We start from the raw sequence: 21,270 nt of genomic DNA on the forward strand, positions 1-21,270 counted from the left end.
CAAGTGATTGCAAGTGTGATTGACGTTCATTTTCAAATGGTTGAGAGTACTTAGAACATATACTATTTTGTAATCACCTTTAGTTTAATAAAGAAAATTGTAGTTTAAATATAATGATAAAAATAAATAAGAAATGATTTAAAATAATAAAATATTGTTTACCTATAAGTTTAAGTAATTTAAATTATAATGAAATTATAATTTAAGATGAATATGAAGTACAATGTAATATGAATTAGATTTTATCTATTTAAATGTTTTATTTTGGTACAATAATTGGTATATGATATATTGATCGACTAATCCAGATCGGATATTGCAGAGCCAAGGGCGACACTCCCAACCCAATTTGCTCTATTCTCAAATGTCAAAATTCGAACCTCTGACCTTGCTTAAGGAATCTAGTGTCTCGTCCCACTAGATCAACTTATTGTCGGTTATCTATTTAAATGTTATATTTAGTATTAATATAATAAAATACTATTTTAAATTCAAATTAAATACAATTCATTTCACACGCCAAATTAGGCCATAAAATTTTCTTAAAATTTATTTTGGGGGCTAAATTAAAATTTTAACTAAATTTATGGACCAAAGTGAAATTTTGATTAAATTCGAATCCAAATTCAGAAAGTAACTAAAACTGAAGAACCTTTTATATAATTATACCATTTTCCTTTTTAAGGGATTATATAACCCTAAATATAGTTTCCTTATTTGGAAACCCTTTTTTACCTCTCTTTAAGCTTTCCTCTTTTAGTAAGGAAACTTCAATTGACGTTTTGTCGTCGACCTTTACTCCATTTTTGATACCTCTTACAGTATTGTGTTTATTGTGTTATCCTGAGTTCACCAGTGTCCGCCTTGTCTCCGTTGCCGCTGACAAGTGAAGGGGTGAGGAAGAACAAGTTTGTAACGTTGTGAAATCGAGTTTTTCGTCATTCCCCATTGTGAATCAAGCTTGGTAAGTGTCTCAAAACCCCTTGAAATGCGTATAGGAATTTTTCTGGATTTTTTTCATCCCCCGAATGATTTGCACGCTCCCCCATACACCGCTGTTGCGAGTGGGGAAGGTCTACCGCTTAGTGGGCTTCTAGAAACGGGTCGACTCGACCCGCTTGTCCGATCCGACCGGCCCAATCGAACTAAACTAGTATAGCCCAAACCGAACTGATTAACCATTGATCGTTGATCGTTGACTGTTGACCGTTGACCACCATTGGCTTTTTTGAAAACCTCCATCTTGACATTTTCAACATCATGAGCCCGTTTTACATTCTGTTTTGCCAAATTATGACCCAGAAGTCCCGAATTGAGCACATTAATCCAAAAATGCTTATTATTTTTAACATTTTTGCTTGTTTATTTGAGATTTGATAATGGAATTGATTCGAGTATATCATTTTTATAAAGGTACTTGTGTTTCCCTCGACCGATGGTCGATTAGATTCAGTGCTTCCTGTTCGTCAGATCCGCACGATCCCCATTCTTCGAGAGTTACTTGTAGGTTTCCGTAAATTGTTTAAATAAAAGTTATTATTATTCATATTAAGATTTTGATATAGATTTTTCGAATCATAGGATCTAGCGCTGACGCTGATCGTGATCGGCAGACCCAGTAGTAGGCTTCTTTATCAGACTACTCTGACTGATACATGTGTGTTTCCTGATGGTGTTACATTATTGTTTTAAACCACCTATATCAATTGTTTTAGATTTATGATGATACTTTATATTTTTACGACATAATACCTGATTTTCTAAATACTGCTTATTTGATACCTGATTTATTGTATATTTTTTATATTATCTCTCATTGTATTTATGTATCTTATTTCTGCATATGGAATATTTTCATGCTTTAATGGATTAAACTATTGTTTTCACTTGAATACATAAATGTTTATTACTGTCATTGAGGTATTATTGGAGCAAGTATTTCAGGCCTATTCTACGACTTGTAAGACCTTACTGCAGACTCCTTTGCTTTGTGCACAGGGTAAGTCCTTCCGCAAGTCCTTATGCTATATGTATAAGACCCTTACCTGGTGTACATGTGGGTGTATGTTTTGGGGAACCTATAAATTATGGTGATTAAATGGGGGTAGTGTTCATATTTTTAAAACATGTTTGATGTACTGATTTTTACTGAAGTATTTTATCTGTATTTTTTTATACACCGCAAGGAGCACACTGAGCTTTTTAGCTCATTATGTAAATTTTAACATTTTCATATAGTAGCAAACAGTAGATTAGCAGACTTGGCATTAGTAGGACCAACTACTCTTTATTTTTGTACTACCATATATGCCTATATGCTCTTTTTGTTATACTTTGGTGTCATGTGTTTTACTATTGTTTTGATATATATGTATTACTGATATTTTGTTTTGTATATCTTTTATACGATTTATCCTATATATGTATATATATGATTATCGTATGAATTTCACTGACGCTAGTTGCATATTATATTGATATATGAATTTCAACGCTATTTTTAATATAAAAAGAACTTCTAAATACGATATGTGGCTGCATAGATTTGGTGATAACATCCAGACCGAGTCCAGGGGTTACAATTCAAATTATATTATATTAAAACCATTCCACTGTTGAGTTATAACGTTTCTAATGATTACGGATTTATCACTATTTAAAACTAGTTTAGGTCCTTAGGAGCCATGAAAATTGAGTTATGACATTTCTAAGGGGTTTCAAACTACATGTAAAGTGGGTTGGTTGAGTGGAAAATTTTAAAAAGAAAATAAATTTTTATGTGCTTTGTACAAAAGGAAATCAAGAAAAAAATGAACATTTTTCTATTAAAAATATAAGGATGAGTTTTTATGAAGAGCAGAGAAATGGTATGAATATATAATGAGAGAAACAATTTATTTTTGACAATAAATTTAAATTATTTTTTAATATTAAAATATTAATTGATTTAAGATGAATTTTTTAGACGAGATTCAGGTATATCTAAATTGAAATGTACATGTTTACATATAAATTACTTTTTAATTATTTTTTATGAATGTTGCATACATAAATTAAGCAATGATTGTTTCATAGAATGGAATCGAACTTTCACCAAACTGTTATATAAACTAATTTCTTTAATATATGTTTATATACGCGTTTACGTCATATTATTTAAAAATAAATATTAATATTTTATTTAAAAATAAAAATGTTAAAACTATTTAAATTAAAATTACTTTTTTTCTTTTATATTTATAAATTGTAATATTAAAAAATAATATTATATATAATAAGTTAAACAAATAAAATATTATAATATTATATATTTTACATCCAATTACAATAATCATTCTATCTTCTTATCGTCAATAAATATGAATTAAGCACTTCCTTTTGTAGAACAATGAATATAATATTTTGTTCCTTTTAAAAAGTTTTTTGATGTTTGACTATGTGTATCTTCATTCTTTTTTCTCAAATATTATTTTTACATTTTATTTAATTGAAAGATATTATATTTAATACTAATTTTAATTAAAGATATAATCGCAACCCCTGAAAATTTATTTCCTCACCAAGATCAATGTTGCTTGTAAGTTTAAATGCGTATGAAAACGATTAAATAAGCTTGATGATTTCATCCCAAGTAGAAATCACAGAGAGGTTGAAGACGACAAACCTATAAAAGAACACTTAAAAGAAAAAAGTTAGATGAAAATCACAGATATAAAAGAAGCCACCGAAATTCAAATTCATGAGGTTTGTTTCAGACATGTTCCGATTAAGTTGAGAGAAAAAGCGCTAAATCTGAACTATTAATCGGCAGATATTTTATAAATCTGACCTATTAATCTGCAGTGTCCTCTCCCTACCGAGTTTTTTGTCCTGATCAGACATTAAGGATCCCCAACCCAACCGTTTTGAATGATTCCTCACCATATTTCACGGTTTCATCTCATAAATACCAAAATCCTCCGCAGTATCTAAGCCTTGTCTCAGCTTACCAGTACCACACTTCGCTGCAACCACAGACTCAATAAACTACACGACCGGTACATGGTTTTTTAAGGTTTCATCATTCAGACATTTATGGGGAAGTTTGTTGATGATGTTAAGCACGATCACGACAAGGTAATCACTAATGTACTGCAAAATCTTTTGGAAGAGAAAATTCATGATATTGAAATCATTTCTGGTTATGTTTAGCAGGATAAGCTTGAATCATCGAACACATTGGTTAGTAATGGATGCGTGGATTTTAGAGGGCAAATTGCAGAAAAGCAAACCACTGGAGGATGGAAGGCAGCTCCATATCTCATAGGTATACACTAAAACTAGCTCCAAGGGCAGGCAGGTTTCAGTGCACTAACATGATTTTGCTCACTGATTCATGGGTTTGTTATTGTTTAAATTCTAGTTAATGAGGTTGCCGAGAGATTGGCCTTCTTTGCAATAGCGGTGAACATGGTGGCTTATTTGGTTCTGGAAATGCACGAATCGCTTCCGACTGCTGCAACTCACGTGACTAACTGGATTGGAGCTTCTTATGTTCTAACCATACTCGGGGCGTTTCTTGCCGATGCTTACTTGGGTAGATTCTTGACCATCGTCATCTTTTCTTGCATATATGCAGTCGTAAGTTAGCGTCTCCATGGTTAATTTGATATGCAGAGAAATGTTTAGACAGGACGACGTAACATAAAGTCCCCTGTCCCTTGTTTTACTCAGGGAATGCTTTTGCTGACGCTATCGGCCACCATAGACAGCCTGCGACCGCCAAGCTGCTTGGCCCTGCCATGCATAAAAGCAACCGAGAAGCAAACGGGTTTCCTCTTTGCTGCACTAGCTCTTATCGCCCTCGGAACCGGCGGTATCAAACCTTGCGTTTCGTCCTTTGGGGCAGACCAGTTCGACGAAGCCGATAAAAAGGAAGCACGACAAAAATATGCTTTCTTCAACTGGTTCTTTTTCGCCATAAACATGGGCGCCATCTTGGGGATTACACTTATGGTGTATATACAAGAGAAGAAAGGTTACGGTTGGGGTTTTGGACTCCCTACTGTGTCTACCATTTTCTCTATCTTGATCCTAGCTGCTGGACTACGATTTTATCGTTACCAAAAACCAATGGGAAGTCCTTTCACTAGGTTTCTTCAGGTACTTGTTGCAGCTATTAGGAACCATTCTAATGGGGTTGAATTAAAACCTAGAGCTGTTTTATATGAGGTTAGTTCAAAGGAGTCTGATATTACTGGTGCTCGAAAACTTGCTCATACCGAACAGTACAGGTAATCATAGACTAAAACACACTCCTTTGTTTACTTTAATTTATGTGTAATTTGTTTTTTTTACAGGTTCTTCGACAAGGCAGCAATCATGACGGATCCTGAAGCTAGCACTAGGAACCGATGGAGACTTTGCACAGTAACTCAAGTAGAAGAATTCAAGTCCTTCATTAGGATCCTCCCTATATGGGCATCTACGATAGCGCTTTCCATCTCATACTCTCAACTCTCAACCTTCTTCGTCAGCCAAGCCGCCATCATGGGCCGACATCTTGGTCCACACTTTGTCATTCCGGCAGGTTCGACCACTCTTTTCAGCGCCCTCAACGCTGTCCTACTTGTTCCCGTCTACGAAGTATGGGTCGTCCCATTCTTACGTAAACGCACCGGCCATCCCCGTGGCATTACCTCGTTACAAAGAATGGGAGTTGGCCTATTCATATCCATCTTTGCAATGCTCTCAGCTGCTTTGGTTGAGAAGAAACGTCGTGACCACCCTAACTCCTCGTCTTTGACTGTGTTTTGGCTGCTCCCGCAGTTCTTCTTCATCGGCAGCGCCGAGGTTTTCACTTACGTGGGACAATTGGAGTTCTTTTACGACGAGGTTACCGATGGGACGAGAAGTATAAGCAGTGCATTGTTTCTTAGTGAGGTTGGAATAGGGAGTTGGTTAAGCACCGCCCTCGTTAAAAGCATCGAGGGTGCAACCGGTGGGGAAAAGAAAGGGTGGCTAAGGAATGATCTAAACAAAAGCAGGCTTGAAAATCTCTACTGGATATTGACGATAATCAATGCTGCGAATTTCTTGGTGTATTTGTGGGTGGCTCAACGGTATAAGGGAAAGAACGACGAGGGAAAGAGGACGGAGGTGCTGGTTGAGATGGATGTTGATGAAGTGAAGAAGGCAAATAAGGGTGAAGGGAAGCTTAAAAGCATGGAGTCGTGAAATCTAATATTAGTTTCTTTTAATTCGTTCATAGATTTTTGCTTTTAAGTTATGATGGTATCGCAATTTGTTTCATTTTATTTGCAAATCAACCAATTATTTCCCTAGTTTTACAATGATTTATAGTTTTGCATGACTGGAAGCTCACAACATAAAACTTCTTAGTTTTTTTGCGCTGATAATTTCAATTATAAAAGCTAACCGCTTAAGAAACAGCAAATTCAGGTCTATTGTTAAAAATAGATACTTAATATTTTTCAGTTACATTTTTAGGTATCTACCGTTATATATATATATATATTTTTTTTAAAAATTAAAAATAAACCCCACGTCGTCCTCCTCTTCCCCCACCTCCAACGCGAAGGGTCACCGCCGACTAGATTTTATTTGTAGCAAGATGAGGAACTCAATAATGGTGATAGTATAACATATGATCTGCTATAATTGTCAAAATCGCCAAAAAATATCAAATGAAAACTTAGAAATCCGATGACACTTCGCGGCACTTTTCACAACGAACGACGCAATTTTACAGTGAATGAGAGACTGAATTTTGGTTCCGACAACAAAACTATTCTAATGGTGTCAACGATGACAGCCACCAACCAACAGTAAAAAAAATAAAATTTTAAGTTCTTTTTGGAGTTTTTTTTAAATAATTTCTTTTTAAAATTTTATATGCGTAACATATGATAGATAATGGTCAAATTTAACAACCATTATCGTCCAGACACTAACGTTAGAAATATTAGATACCTAACTTTAACGAAAAATTCTTTTGAGACCAAAAATCAATTTGAGGTATAATTTAGGCAGTTAAAAAGTGTATTAACTTATAAATAAAGTAAGCTTATTGGTCTTAGTTTAGAAAAAAATCATTAAAGAAATAATTGTCAGTAGCCAGGTTCAATCAGGCCATTTGAATCAAGGAGATGGTTATAGAAATAGATAATTTCATTGTGGTTGAAACATGTTATATGTTTCCTTTTCCCGGATAGGTGATGGAACTTCATATGCAAGAAACAAAAATACAAATTTAGGTAATACAAATGCCGCATTCTCCTTCGGAATTTTGTTCTGATATACAGATTATAACATGCGGGGCGGCTAACTTTCCTTCTTCCTATAGCTGTTATCTGTTCATCTATCGTCTTCGTGACATGTTCCGTCAACTGAAGCAAAAGCTGAGAGAAAAGAGAAATGTAAGTTACAATACCGCTATGTCTGACCTATTCATCTGCAGTGTCCTCTGCAGATTTTTTATACTCCGGCTTAAGCTCGTAAGTTCCTTGATTGGCACCTCTCTTATTGTACACGCAGAGCTCGTTCAATATCTCTTTCAGGAATTGCTGCAAAGAAAGTAAAGTAAAATCTTTCAAACACATAAAATACATGATGACCGCCAAAAAAACACAAAAACAACAAACTAAGAAAACATTCAAATCATCGTTATAAACCATAAGACATATCCTGTGGTACAATGAAAAAGAAATGTAAGAGGCTTACAGCAGGCTGATCAGTCTCTTGGACAAGTTGCTTTAAAGTCCAATTTGGTTGTCTTTCGAACAGCTTGAACATAATATCTTCCAGTTCCCCACGATCCCTTCGGGTTCTCTTCACCTCTGATTGTTTAACTGGCATTGTTTTCTTCTTATCCTGCTCAGAGACAATGGACAATATGAAGTACGAATCTACAATTACAACTCCAAACTTGTTTATGTTTAAGAGCAAAAAAATAGTAAATATCACTCTCTAGAGACCATGAATATAAGTACCTTGGGGTTGGATGAAATCAGGCCAATCATTCCAGGCATTGGCCTCATGTGCACTCCACGATCGTTATCAATAACCTTCAAAGTGCATCAAAAACACATAAGATGATAGGCATCATAGTAACATTAAAGGGAAAAAAGTGTATTCCTGAAGCCAATGCATATTCATTGACCTACCTGTATTTGCCTGTTCTTGATCATGGACTTATTTGTCCTTTCTCGACACAGTCTCCCATATTCCTCAATGTTTTCTTCATGTGGTTTCATGTCAAATTTGTGTTCAACCTTTCCTTCCATTGCAACCGCTCCTACAACAAAAACAGATCCCAAGTCACAAACTAAGGCAAAGAACTTAAGCAAGAGAAACATCAAAAGGGTTCTTACAAGAAAATCATCATGGTGTAAATTGCCCCTTCAAGTCACTGTAAGCATCAGATAATTTTGAACACAATACAACTACACGACTAATAAACACGGAAATAATGTAATAAACATGACATGTTTAATGGTATTCGTGTTTTATGTAAAAGAAAAACAGGCTGAAACATGACACATACAAGCCAGGTCTAACCAAGCCAGAGCAGGAAAAAAGGAACAAACATTATGTTACTAAATTTAAAAATAAAACAATTGAATTAAGAATAAACTTTAATAGTTGAGAAGCACTAGGAGCAAAGAACCATAACTCTGACCTTGACTTGTTTCAGAGAAGACACACATAGGAACAAAGTCTTTGAACATGTTCAAAGTGTAGCTTTTTGGTATTCTTTCGGTCTCGGATCCAACCATGTTCATAGTAAACTGTAAATGTCAAGTCATAAACTCCTCAGAAGCATTTCATCAAATGTTTGCCTTGTTAGATTATACGGCGAATACAAAAGAAACCTTTCACTATAATTTTCACTCTAAAAACTATAATACAGTGCCAATTCATGTCAATTAAAGAAACTGGGATACATAAACATTCACAATCATCTGCTAAATTGAAGTAATTGTTCTAAACTATTTAGTGTTACCTGAGGCTCATCGGGTTTGAGAGGGTCGAGAGAGAAGACGACCTTGGCGATAGGCTGAGAATCAGAAGAAGAAGGGGAAGAAGAAGCTTGGTTCTTCCATGACTTGGCCACCACGACGGGGCACTTCATTAACCAGACCGATTTATCAGCTTTCCCCATGTCTAGAAAGCCGTCGTTACCTTGATCTTCATCCATCTTCAAACTTGTTTATTCCTTCAGCCTCTGTAAAAACTGTATGGAAATTTCTTATCCAACTTTTGTTTGTCGGAAAGGAAGATTTGGGGAAAGCTTATAATTTCTTCAGTCGGTTTACTTGGTAGTTTCTCAGTGAATTGGACCCTGACGAGTCGGAGGGAACGAATTTAGGAAAGGCAAGGAGAGAGGTAACGCGTCTGTTTTTCCCTAAAGGCTAAAACCCAGCAACGTTGAAACGTGCACGGACTTCCTGGGCCTGGTTTGGTCTTCTATCCAATCCGAGCTCTCTTTTCTGGGTTTTTTGGCCCGTCACATCACTGTTTTAAGCAAAGTTCATTGTTTCAGTTTCACTAATCTAACAACCTTGGTGATAAAAGAATTATTGTTATTCATTTATGTCTCAGGTTCAAGAACCATGAATATCATGGGTGTAAACGTTTAATGTCAAAAAGTTAAGAGTTATCTTTGAACATATATTATCTTGTACTTATCCAGATTAATAATAATAAGAAAAACCAATTTCATATTTTGTGACTAGAAAAAAAAATAAACTATATAGTATGAGTCTAATGAGCTTAACCCACAATTCTATTTTTTCCCTAAAATGAGAAAATGTAAGAATTAAAATGATTATTCTAATAAATATCCGAGATTAATTTTAACATTATGGCTTAATAATTTTATAACATTACTTCATTCATAGCAAAATTAATGTAGCAATGAAATGATGTATGGAGGTGAGCGTAGTTGGTTTGTAATGATAAACCCAAACTACAACAAACCACTTAGATTGAGTTGACAAATCATTTCCTTATTACCTTTTTCTCTTATCAATAAATGATGGCTAACATGAGTACCCATTTGCTCTAACCATCACCCTAACTCCATAATATTATCCATCTTTGATGCTGGAATTTTGGTATCACCGTTGTAGAAATGACGGGTTGTGGTCCTCGAAAGTATATCTAGAGAACCCAAGAACAATAATGCAATGTTTCCATCCAATATTGCCTGGTTGTGACCAGCTTCTACTTTTTTTAAAAAAAAAAAAACGAACAAAACCATTATTTCCGTGTAAAAACACTGGTAATTTTGGATGGGGAAAAGGTGGATTTGGGTAGTGATTTAAGCGTCATATAGAACAAGTTAAAACCATTATGTAGTTCTAGTACTCGAGAGCTAAATTGCCAGTTGAAATACCTTTCTTTTTAGCAGAAAATTCTAATGGTTAAATTTGAATTCAGTTTCATGGATTTCATATAAGTTTATCTTTTCTAAAAGGAACAAGCAAAAAGAAAAGCAAGACCCCAAAACCTTTTTGTTATTTTCCATTGCTTTTATACTCAATTTCAAATGTAATTATTTAATTATATTTAGTTTTGAATCTAATATTTGTATTTAAGATTTAATTTCAATTTGATAATGAATAGTATGTGAGGTGATTGTTTACCATGATTAATACAGTGAGCAATGAGGTGGTCGGGCCAATAATTTGTTGTTCACGTGTTTTAATTAGACATAAATCCAATGGTTAACCAAGATTTAAGTTGAGGGTTTAAGTGAATTCCGAGAGTTAAAGAGAGAGTCTTTTTGTTATCCTAATGGAGCTATATTATATACTGCAGATGTTCGATGGTTCTTCATTCGTAGAATGAGGTACAATATCTAGAAAGCTGAGGTCGATATGTTAAGTTCATTAAACTATATATATATATATATATGATGTTTGTTATTGAGTTGTAGAGAAGTGATCTGATATATGCTACAAGTAGCCTTGGAGTGGAACCTCTCTAAATTGCTAAAGGACTTGTCTTTCATTTATTTTAGAGAATATTATATAATGACACGATTTAAAATTCCACGTTATTTATCTAGCGATTTTTATCTAACTGAGAATAGTTTCGTTTTGACAATTTATCTACGAAATTGATTAATAAAGATAGTTTTATTTTGTCTTAATAAGTGATTTGTATATTTATAATTATTCAAAAATTTCAATATGATTATAAGTGTCTTATTAATATATATTGGACTTTTAGTTGTTTGCTTCAAATTGAAGGTTAAATTATTATCCTAATGGTGTATTGTTTGTTGACGTGTTACCTATCTAACTAATTTCTTATGATCGTAAAATTTTAATCCTGTAATCAGAGATCTAATATATATTATGAGTGATCTTAAAATCAAATTTCTTCAAATTGACGGAGTATATACATAATTTAAATTGAATTTTTAATACTAATTAAAATTATTTAAATAAAATATTATAATATTCGAATTTACAACCTTTAATAACTTAAAATATTAAACTAAGTTGTTTCTCGCATTAATTTGGTTTACATACTAATTAATGGTAATAGAACAATAAAGGCAACAAGCCAATCAGATGGCTGACCTTATCTTCCCCCTCGTGAAAGACGATAATTCTGCTTCCTTCCCAATCAACCTTTTCATATATTTTTTTCTATCATTTCTTGGAGCAACATATACGGCGTCGTTTCCTTATGTAAGTCCCTGCGTAAACACGCTCCCTCTGTACCTCCGCCATCCCTCCAACATTCCCAAAACCATTTCACTTTTTTTCCCCATCTCTTCTCTATGGAAATAACGGCTACTATTTTTCTTCTGTTCCTTACCTTCTTCGTCTTCAACGACGTCGTTCCATCTTCTTATGCCCAACAACACAATGCCGTTACTCTGGCAGAGATCCGGGCGCTTACGTCCTTCAAACGCAGCGTCTTCCGCGATCCACTTGGCGCTCTTGACGGCTGGGATGCGTCCACGCCGTCAGCTCCCTGCGACTGGCGTGGCATTGTCTGCTACAACAATCTAGTCCGCGAGCTCCGCTTGCCTCACCTCCAACTCGGTGATCAGCTATCTAACTTACGCGAGCTCCGCAAATTAAGCCTCCATTCTAACAACTTTAACGTCTCCATCCCTGACGCGCTCTCCCAATGCGCTCTCTTACGCGCCGTATACTTGCACAATAACTCATTCTCCGACAACCTCCCGCCTTCCATTTTTAACCTCACCAATTTACAAGTCCTCAATATAGCTCATAATTATCTCTCCGGCAAAATCGCCGCCGGTATTCAGTACTCCCTCCGGTACCTCGATTTATCCTCAAACGATTTCTCCATGCAACTTCCATCGAATTTCCCGGCACAGTCTCAGCTACAGCTTATCAACTTCTCATATAACCGGTTTTCCGGCGAGATTCCGGCGAGTATAGGGAAGCTCCAACAACTACAATACCTATGGCTCCACTCGAACTAGTTGTATGGAACATTACCATCGGCAATAGCGAACTGTTTTTCGCTGGTACATTTAAGCGCAGAAGATAATTTGCTTAAAGGACTGCTTCCGGGAAGTATCGGCGCGGCTTCGAATCTTCAAGTGCTGGCTTTATCGCGTAATAGACTTTCCGGTGCTGTAACCGAAATCCTTTTTTGTAAATCATCGGGGAATGTTACGACGTCGTTGAGGATCCTCCAGTTAGGATTTAATGAGTTCACGGAAGTAGTTAAGCCGCAAAGTAATCGAAGTTGCGTGGCGGCTTTGGAGGTTTTGGACCTTCACGTGAACCAAATCCATGGCGTTTTCCCTTCTTGGTTGACCAGTTTGACCACGTTGAGAATATTGGATATTTCTGGAAACTTCTTTACAGGTTTATTACCGGTTGATATAGGCAACCTGTTTAACTTGGAAGATCTTAGAGTTCGTTAACCGGTTCAGTTCCGAGTCAGCTCCTACAATGTGGTTCGTTAAAGATCGTCGATTTTGAAGGAAACAGATTATCCGGGCAAATTCCTGTTTTTTCAGTCAGATGAAACTCTTGAATAGTACATCGCTTGGGAGAAATCTGTTTTCTGGGTCAATTCCGTACGGATTCGGGAACATATCTGGGCTTCAAACGTTGAACTTGAGTGGAAACAATTTGACCGGAAAGTTACCGGCAGATAAAATGCGGTTGAGTAATTTAACCACTTTAAACCTCAGCAATAATAAATTTTCTGGAGAAATTCCTGATGGTTTAGGGGATTTATGGAGTTTGGAGGTTTTAAATTTAAGTTCATGCGGATTTACTGGGGGAATTCCAGGGAGTATTGGAAATTTGTTGATATTAACTTCTCTTGATTTGAGTAAGCAGCGGATTTCTGGAGAGTTGCCAATTGAGCTTTTTGGATTACCAAATTTGCAGGTTGTTGCTCTACAAGAAAACAGGTTGTCTGGTAAGCTTCCTGAAGGTTTCAGCAACTTGGTTGATTTGCAGTACTTGAATCTCAGTTCCAATGGATTCACTGGTCGGATTCCGAGTAACTATGGTTTATTGCAGTCATTAGTTGCGCTTTCAGTAAGTTTTAATCGAGTTTCAGGCATGATTCCATCAGAGCTTGGTAGCTGTTCTAATCTTGAAGTGCTTCAGCTTCGTTCGAATCATTTGACGGGTAAAATCCCAGGTGAAATCTCTCGGTTATCTTATTTGAAAGATCTTTGTTAAAAGAAGTGTAATTACAGAAAACGTGCTCCGTTCTTTCATTATCTACCAAATAAGTTTACAAGACCAAATCCTTTATATACAGCCCACCAACCGTTACAAGCCTAACTAACAATCTAACTAATTAACAACATCCTAACTAATCAAATAACATAAAACTAACACTCCCCCTCAAGTTGGTGGTTAAAGATGTTGATTAACCCCAACTTGGAACTCAAATATTCATGCTGTTGAACTCCCAAAGCTTTTGTTAGAATGTCTGTTGTCTTCACATACTTTGTTTTAATTATTCCTTCTTGAATTTTTTCTCGAACAAAATGGCAGTCAATTTCAATGTGCTTTGTTCTTTCGTGGAAAACTGGATTTGTTGCTATTTGAAGAGCTGCCTTGTTATCACACATCAACTTTGTTGGTCCTGTGTTGTTAAACCCAAGCTCATTCAGTAAGCCTGTTAACCACACTATTTCTGTAGCAGTCATTGCCATACTACGATACTCTGCCTCTGCAGATGACCTTGCAATTGTGTTTTGTTTCTTGGACTTCCAAGATAGCAAAGAGTCCCCCAGTTTTACACAAAAACCAGTTACTGACCTCCTAGTCATTGGGCAAGTTGCCCAATCTGAATCACAAAAGGCTTGAAGTTGGCATTGACTTTCTGCACTCAGCAACACTCCTTGACCTGGACTGCTTTTGATATACCTGACCACCCTCAAAGCTGCATCCAAGTGTAATTTCCTTGGTTGCTGCATGAATTGACTCAACAATTGTATTGAATGAGCAATATCAGGCCTTGTGTTGGTGAGATAAATAAATTTCCCAATCAATCTTTGATAACTTGTCTTGTCCTTTAACAGCTCGTCTTCAGAAGTCAGCCTCTTATTTTGTTCCAAAGGAGTTGCAGCAGGCCTTGCACCCCCCAATCCAGTTTCTTCAATTAACTCCAATGCATACTTCCTTTGACTTATAATTATTCCCTTTGCTGATCTTAACATTTCTAAGCCAAGGAAATACCTTAATTCACCAAGATCTTTCATTTTGAAATTTTTATTCAGAATTCCTTTGAGTTCTTCAATCAATCCATTGTTATTTCCAGTTATCAAAAGATCATCCACATATATAAGCATTATGACTACTTTGCTTCCTTGTGACTTAGTAAACAATGAGTAGTCAAACTTGCTTTGAGAATAACCTGCCAACAGAAGAACCTCTGTGAGTTTCGTGTTCCACTGCCTTGAAGCCTGCTTTAATCCATACAAGGATTTTTGCAGTCTGCACACCCTGGACTCCCCCTGACTGCAAAATCCTTCAGGTAAGGACATGTATACCTCCTCAACTAAATCACCCTAGAGGAAAGCATTGTAGACGTCCATCTGAAAAAGCGGCCATTGATGAATAGAAGCAAGGGCCAAGACTGTTCTAACAGTGACCATTTTTGCCACAGGTGAGAAGGTCTCAACATAATCAACCCATTCTCTTTGAGTGTATCCTTTAGCAACAAGACGAGCTTTAAACCTCTCCACTTCTCCATTCGATTTATATTTGATGCGATACACCCATTTACTTCCAATGGGAGTCTTATTAGAAGGCAGAGGAACCAATGACTAGGTATTATTAGATTCCAAAGCTAAAAACTCCTCATTCATGGCTTTAATCCATTCAGGATTTTGAATGGCTTCAGTATAGGTCTTATGCTCAACTAAATGAGATATAGAAGAAAGGTAAAGTTGAGCTTTAGCAGGAATACGAGAATAAGAAAGAAAGTTAGAGATAGGATAAGTACCTGGAAGAGAGGAAGATTAGTAGGACTGCACGTAATCATGTAACCAAGAAGTCTATTTTTTGACCCTAGTAGACTGCCTAGGGGGAATAAGAATGCTACTTGATGAAGAGCCATCAGAAATAATGGGTTGAGGTGAAGGTTGAGGTGAAATGGAATCATCTGTTGAAGCTTGAGGTGAAGAACCAGAAGGTATAAAAGATTGGGTGTGAGAAGGCATAATCAGAAAATCATAATCAGAAATGTCTTGAATAGGAAAAAATAGAGAAGAAGAATAAATGGGAAATTGGAAAGGAAAAATGTCCTCATGGAACTTAACATCTCTATTAACAAAAAAGGTTTTTTTTTTCAAGATTGAACAGTAAGTAGCCTTTTTGAGTCGCAGAATAACCCATGAAGACAGAAGGTATTGCCTTTGGGGAAAACTTATCTTTGTAATTTGGTTGGGTGGCATAACATAAACAACCAAAAACTCTCATATGAGATAAATTGGGAGGTTTACCATGAAGAAGTTCAAAGGGGCTTTTTCCAGCTAAAGAAGAAGAAGGCAACCTATTAATGATATAACAGGCTGTGGTGACACATTCCCCCCAAAACTTAACAGGAACTTGGGAATGAAACTTGAGGGCTCTAGCTACCTCTAACAAATGCTTGTGTTTTCTTTCAGCAATGCCATTTTGCTGAGGAGTATGAACACATGAACTTTGATGAACAATACCCAATGAAGAAAAAAAGGAAGAACACTCATTAGCAAAAAAACTCAGAACCATTGTCACTTCTAATGTACTTGATTGTGACTGAAAAATGATTTTTTACATAGGCAAAGAATTGTTTTAAAGAAATGATTGCATCACTCTTAAGCCTCAACAAAAAAATCCAAGACATCCTTGTGTGATCATCAACAATGATGAGAAAAGATCTATAACCACTATGAGTGGAAATCCTATAGGGTCCCCATAGATCAATATGTACCAAATCAAAAGGTGCAGAAGCTCTAGAAGTACTGTGTGGAAAAGGTAACCTAGATTGTTTATCAAGAGGACAAATTGAGCATTTAAGGACACTGTCAGCATGAAATTTATGAGATTGTAAATATGGAATTTTATGTAAACTAGAGAAAAATGAGTGTCCTAAACGAGCATGCCAAAGTTTTGTATTATTGACAGTTGAAAGATTCATACAATTGGAAGAGCCCAAGGCAGGACCGCAAGAAAAGGAATTACAGTGATTAACAGAAAAAAATACCAGAATCAAAAGTTGAAGAATCAAAAAAATACAGCCCACGAGACTCCCTACCAATCCCCTTCATCTTTGCAGTAGAGAGATCCTGTAAAATGCAGAAGTCAGGGTAAAATGAAACAGTACAATTAAGCTCTTTGGTCAGCTTAGAAACAGACAAAAGATTGTGTGCAAAATCTGGAATAAACAGGACATGTTTAAGGGAATTGTTCTGGTCAAGAGGAAAAGAACATGTATATGTTATGGGGGCTGTTTGACCATTAGGTAAGTATACAAATCTAGAGGCTGATGTGCAAGGAACTGGAGAGACTAGTTTTTGAAAATCTGATAACATATGGTCAGTGGCCCCTGAGTCTAATATCCAATTGAAAGAAAGACTAGTGGTAGCAGAGGTAATACCTGCAGTATTTGCTGCTGCAGCTGGCATTTTATCCACAGAAGGAGCCTTGTTCAAGAGATGAAGTATTTGATCATATTAAGCCTTTGTAAACATAGAAACACTGGAGACAGTATCTGGATGTGACTCAGAACTTGTCTGATTGTGAGAACCAAGAGGAGACCGAGTAGAGGCCAAAGCAACCTGGTCAGCTTTCTTCTTTGAGAACTTAAAATCGACAGGAAATCCAATCAACCGGTAGCAATTCTCACGTTTATGCCCACAAAACTTGCAATAGTCATACACACCAGAAAATCTTTTTTATCAGCATTCCCAACAGAGGTGGAGTACAAAGCCGAGACCTCAGAAATTGGAGAAAGGGCAGAAGAGTGAATCCTCTGTGATTCCTCCTGAACCAGCATCGAATACGCCATGTTCACAGTCGGCAATGGCTGCATGAGTAGAATTTGGCTTCGCACAGCAGTGTATGTCTCGTTGAGGCCCATGAGAAACTGAAATAATTTCTGCTGTGTATAGTGAGCAATCGTGTGTTGTGAAAGAGCACAATCACAAGGGGAAATGGGAGCCAAGGCTTCATACTCATCCCAAAGTGATTTCAATCGAGTGAAATAGGTTGAGATGGAGGAATCACCTTGATTCAGGAGCGCAATTTCTCGGTGAAGAAAGAAGGATCTGGAACCATCAACTTTGGCAAACCTCTCCCTCAAATCCTGCCAAACCGAGGCAGCACTCGATGCGAAAACAATCCCAGCAGAGAGCTCTTTGCTGACTGTATTAAGAATCCAAGACAGGACGAGAGCGTTACACCTCTCCCATTGAGGATGTAAAGACTCATCGAAATCTTCTCGTCGGCAATCACCGGTGACAAAGCCCAATTTATTCTTCGCAAGTAGGGCAATCTTCATCGACCGGCTCCACACACCATAGTTCTCGATGCCGAGAAGCTGATGCGAAACAAGTAGGAATCCCGGTGCATCGGAGGCATGCAGAAACAACGGGTGGTTGAAATCAAATGCTGAATTTTCCATGGCTGCTGCGGAGAAGAGAAAAGGAGAAGAGAAATCCCTAAAATGATTTTGATCAAACAAAGCAGAGTCAAGGAAAGAAAAAAATCAGTTGACTCGTGATACCATGTTAAAAGAAGTGTAATTACAGAAAACGTGCTCCATCTCTTTCATTATCTACCAAATAAGTTTACAAGACCAAATCCTTTATATACAACCCACCAACCGTTACAAGCCTAACTAACAATCTAACTAATTAATAAATGCAATCTAACTAATTAACAACAGCCTAACTAATCAAATAACAGTAAACTAACAATCTTGATTTGGGCTTGAATAATTTAGATGGTGAAATCCCAGAGGAAATCTCTAGATTTTCATCTATGACTACTCTTTTATTAGATGGAAATCACCTATCGGGTAACATACCAGATTTATTGTCAAAACTATCCAATCTAGCAGCTTTGAATTTTTCATCAAATAATTTGACTGGATCCATTCCATCAAGTCTTTCAAACATGTTTAGGTTGAGGTACTTGAATTTATCAAGAAACAATCTCGAAGGTGAGATTCCGAATGCACTCGGTTCTCGGTTCAATGATCCTTCTGTGTTTTCAATGAATAGAGAACTCTGTGGAAAGCCATTGAACAGAGAATGTGCTAATATAAGAAATAGGAAACGTAGGAAGCTGATCCTATTAATTATTGTAGCTGCTAGTGGAGCTTGCCTTGTTGCATTGTTTTGTTGTGGATATATTTACGGCATTCTACGATGGCGTAAGAAGCTCGGAGAATGGGCAGCATGGGAGAAGAAAAGAAGTCCGGCCGGTGCGAGTTCGGGAACAGACAAGGGTAATGGAAGTGGTGAAAATGGAGGTCCAAAATTAGTCATGTTTAATAACAAAATAACGCTGGCGGAGACACTAGAAGCGACGAGGCAATTTGATGAGGAAAATGTCATGAGCAGGGGAAGATACGGACTTGTGTTCAAAGCAATCTATCAAGACGGGACGGTCCTATCCATCCGTCCCCTTGTTGATGGATCCATCGATGAAGGTATCTTCCGAGAAGAAGCTGAAACGCTAGGCAAGGTAAAGCATAGGAACATAACAGTTTTACGAGGCTATTATGCCGGACCACTGGACTTAAGACTCCTTGTGTATGACTGCATGCCTAATGGAAACCTAGCCACTCCTCCAGGAGGCAAATCACCAAGATGGTCATATGCTCAATTGGCCAATGCGTCATCTCATTTCACTTGGTATTGCTCGTGGCCTAGCATTTTTGCACTCGTTATCAATGGTTCACAGTGATATCAAACCACAGAACGTACTCTTCGATCCCGATTTCGAAGCTCATTTATCCAAGTTTGGACTCGAGCGGTTGACCATCAGCACCCCAGCAGAACCTTCCTCATCTTCAACCCCAGTTGGTTCACTAGGCTACATAGCGCCAGAATCTTCATTAAAAGGTCAACCATTGAAAGAAGCCGATGTGTACAGTTTTGGAATCGTAGTATTAGAAATTCTGACCAGAAGAAAGCCGGTGATGTTCACACAAGATGAAGACATCGTGAAATGGGTGAAAAAGCAATTACAGAAAGGTCAAATTTCAGAGTTGTTGGAGCCGGGTCTTGTGGAGTTAGACCCTGAATCATCAGAGTGGGAGAAATTCTTGTTGGGGGTTAAAGTGGGACTCATTTGCACAGCAACGGATCCAATTGACAGACCGTCAATGGCAGATATTGTTTTCATGTTGGAAGGTTGTAGAGTTGGACCCGAAATCCCATCTTCAGCTGATCCAACCTCTCTACCTTCCCCCATTTGAGATTTTTCCCTTTCTTTTCTTTCACTTTTCAGAAATTTATTTTGCACCCAAAGACCAAAGATGTCATTCTTGATCATTATATTGTATTTTTAATTGCATAATGTGTCTTACATTTCTCTTGATCACATTCTGGTGAAATTGTACTATCTTTCCTTTATTCGAACCTGAATTTTGAATATATTAAATATATATTTGATACACGAATAATTTTAAAAAACGAGAAAATTGAGTGAGGAAGATAACCAAGGTATGGGGAGAAGTAGCCGTTAAGTACGTCGTTGATGTAGAATAAAATAAAAAGAAATTGAAGAAAATGAAGTTGGCGTAAGGATCCTCGAAGGGTGAATTCACGAGATAATGTTCTCGAATTTTTTTTTCACGATATGGTGCACATTCCAGATTAATTTTTGGAATGGGGTGAATTCTACAGTGATCATAGGATGCCATGCAATCCAGGCGATCTTGTAGGATGCCATGCAATCCAGACGACATACGGGGTGACATACGAGACATACGAGCCAATGGGGAGAGGTCACCATGCGAGGTCGCCATGCAGTCCTATACGAGGAATAGAGAGGTCGCCATGCAGTCCAGGCGACCTTGTAGGTCGCCATGTAGTCCCGGCGCCATTCCCATCATCCATGCACAGCCACATAGATTCCTTCACGTGCTCCCCGCTGCATGTTGCATGCCTACAGCTCCCAATGAAACCATGTGAACCATTTGAGCCAATGCATGTGAAATAATTGGTACAATAATTGAACCATTGCTGCGTGAAATATCATAGCTGCAATTGTACAATTATTGGTGAAATAATTGAGGCAGCCGGTTGGTGAAATAATTGAGGCAGCCGGTTATAAAAGAAAGAAAGAAAGGGAGAAGAGATTGCAGAAGAAAGTTAGAAGAGATTGCAGCCGAGAAAGAAAGAAAGTGAGAAAGGAAAGAAAGAAAGGGAGAAAGGAAAGTAAGAAGAAGAAAGGGAGATAAGGTAAATTTTTTATATTTAAATTAGTTTATTATTATAAATGTTTAATTTGTTAGTTTAGGGTTTAGGGTAAAACAAAAAGCAGCTAATTAGTTTGTTAGTTTAGGGTTATATGATTGTTAGTTTAAGTTATAGTATACATAAATTAAAAATTATTTAATTAATTAGTATATGTTTGATAGTTATATAGTTAAAAAATAATTAATTAGTTTGTTTTGTTAATAGTTAGTTATATAAAAAAATTATTTAATTAGTTTGTGTTAGTTAAATAGTTAAGTTATATTTGTTTGTTGAATTTATATTATATAAAAAATTAGTTAGTAAGTTTATTAGTAGTATATTAT

At 36.7% G+C, this 21,270-nt stretch overlaps 2 protein-coding genes and 1 pseudogene across 4 annotated transcripts; 2 read left to right on the forward strand and 1 right to left on the reverse strand.

Moving 5' to 3' along the window:
- Positions 1-3,736: 3,736 nt before the first annotated feature.
- On the reverse strand, positions 3,737-9,356 carry LOC120180657 (transcription initiation factor IIF subunit beta-like). 3 transcript variants are annotated; one of them, XR_005521700.1, is made up of 7 exons: positions 9,005-9,356; positions 8,681-8,789; positions 8,166-8,293; positions 7,992-8,066; positions 7,723-7,872; positions 7,390-7,565; positions 3,737-3,771 (listed from the first exon to the last, which is right to left on the reverse strand). XR_005521700.1 is itself a non-coding variant. In XM_039185942.1 (6 exons), the coding sequence occupies exons 1-6, from the start codon at positions 9,197-9,199 to the stop codon at positions 7,446-7,448; spliced, it is 780 nt and encodes a 259-aa protein (XP_039041873.1). In that variant the 5' UTR covers positions 9,200-9,354; the 3' UTR covers positions 7,322-7,445. The 3 variants fall into 3 exon arrangements, 1 of the variants encoding a protein (XP_039041873.1); XR_005521699.1 differs by having other exon boundaries at positions 8,166-8,296; positions 9,005-9,354; XM_039185942.1 differs by lacking the exon at positions 3,737-3,771 and having other exon boundaries at positions 7,322-7,565; positions 8,166-8,296; positions 9,005-9,354.
- Positions 4,075-6,235, forward strand: LOC120180620 (protein NRT1/ PTR FAMILY 8.1-like). Its single transcript, XM_039185921.1, has 5 exons — positions 4,075-4,116; positions 4,195-4,306; positions 4,403-4,620; positions 4,714-5,273; positions 5,340-6,235. Exons 1-5 carry the CDS (start codon positions 4,075-4,077, stop codon positions 6,214-6,216), a joined length of 1,809 nt encoding a protein of 602 aa, XP_039041852.1. The 3' UTR covers positions 6,217-6,235.
- Positions 9,357-11,641: 2,285 nt separating the features above from the next.
- LOC120180658 lies at positions 11,642-20,041 on the forward strand (annotated as a pseudogene).
- Positions 20,042-21,270: the final 1,229 nt, after the last annotated feature.

Source organism: Hibiscus syriacus, unplaced genomic scaffold (genome assembly GCF_006381635.1).
Source record: "Hibiscus syriacus cultivar Baekdansim isolate YM2019G1 unplaced genomic scaffold, ASM638163v2 tig00112498_pilon, whole genome shotgun sequence".
NCBI classification, from domain to species: Eukaryota; Viridiplantae; Streptophyta; class Magnoliopsida; order Malvales; family Malvaceae; genus Hibiscus; species Hibiscus syriacus.

What these genes read in the sequence shown, in the direction of transcription:
- LOC120180657 (XM_039185942.1), bottom strand. Translation starts at nt 9,199, where the DNA reads ATGGATGAAGATCAAGGTAACGACGGCTTTCTAGACATGGGGAAAGCT. An exon ending in TCAAACCCGATGAGCCTCAG is followed by an intron (nt 8,790 to 9,004) that starts GTAACACTAAAT and finishes TGACATTTACAG; the next exon opens with TTTACTATGAACATGGTTGG. An exon ending in AAGAGACTGATCAGCCTGCT is followed by an intron (nt 7,566 to 7,722) that starts GTAAGCCTCTTA and finishes CTTTCTTTGCAG; the next exon opens with CAATTCCTGAAAGAGATATT.
- LOC120180620 (XM_039185921.1), top strand. Translation starts at nt 4,075, where the DNA reads ATGGGGAAGTTTGTTGATGATGTTAAGCACGATCACGACAAG. An exon ending in GGCAGCTCCATATCTCATAG is followed by an intron (nt 4,307 to 4,402) that starts GTATACACTAAA and finishes TTTAAATTCTAG; the next exon opens with TTAATGAGGTTGCCGAGAGA. An exon ending in TTTCTTGCATATATGCAGTC is followed by an intron (nt 4,621 to 4,713) that starts GTAAGTTAGCGT and finishes TGTTTTACTCAG; the next exon opens with GGAATGCTTTTGCTGACGCT.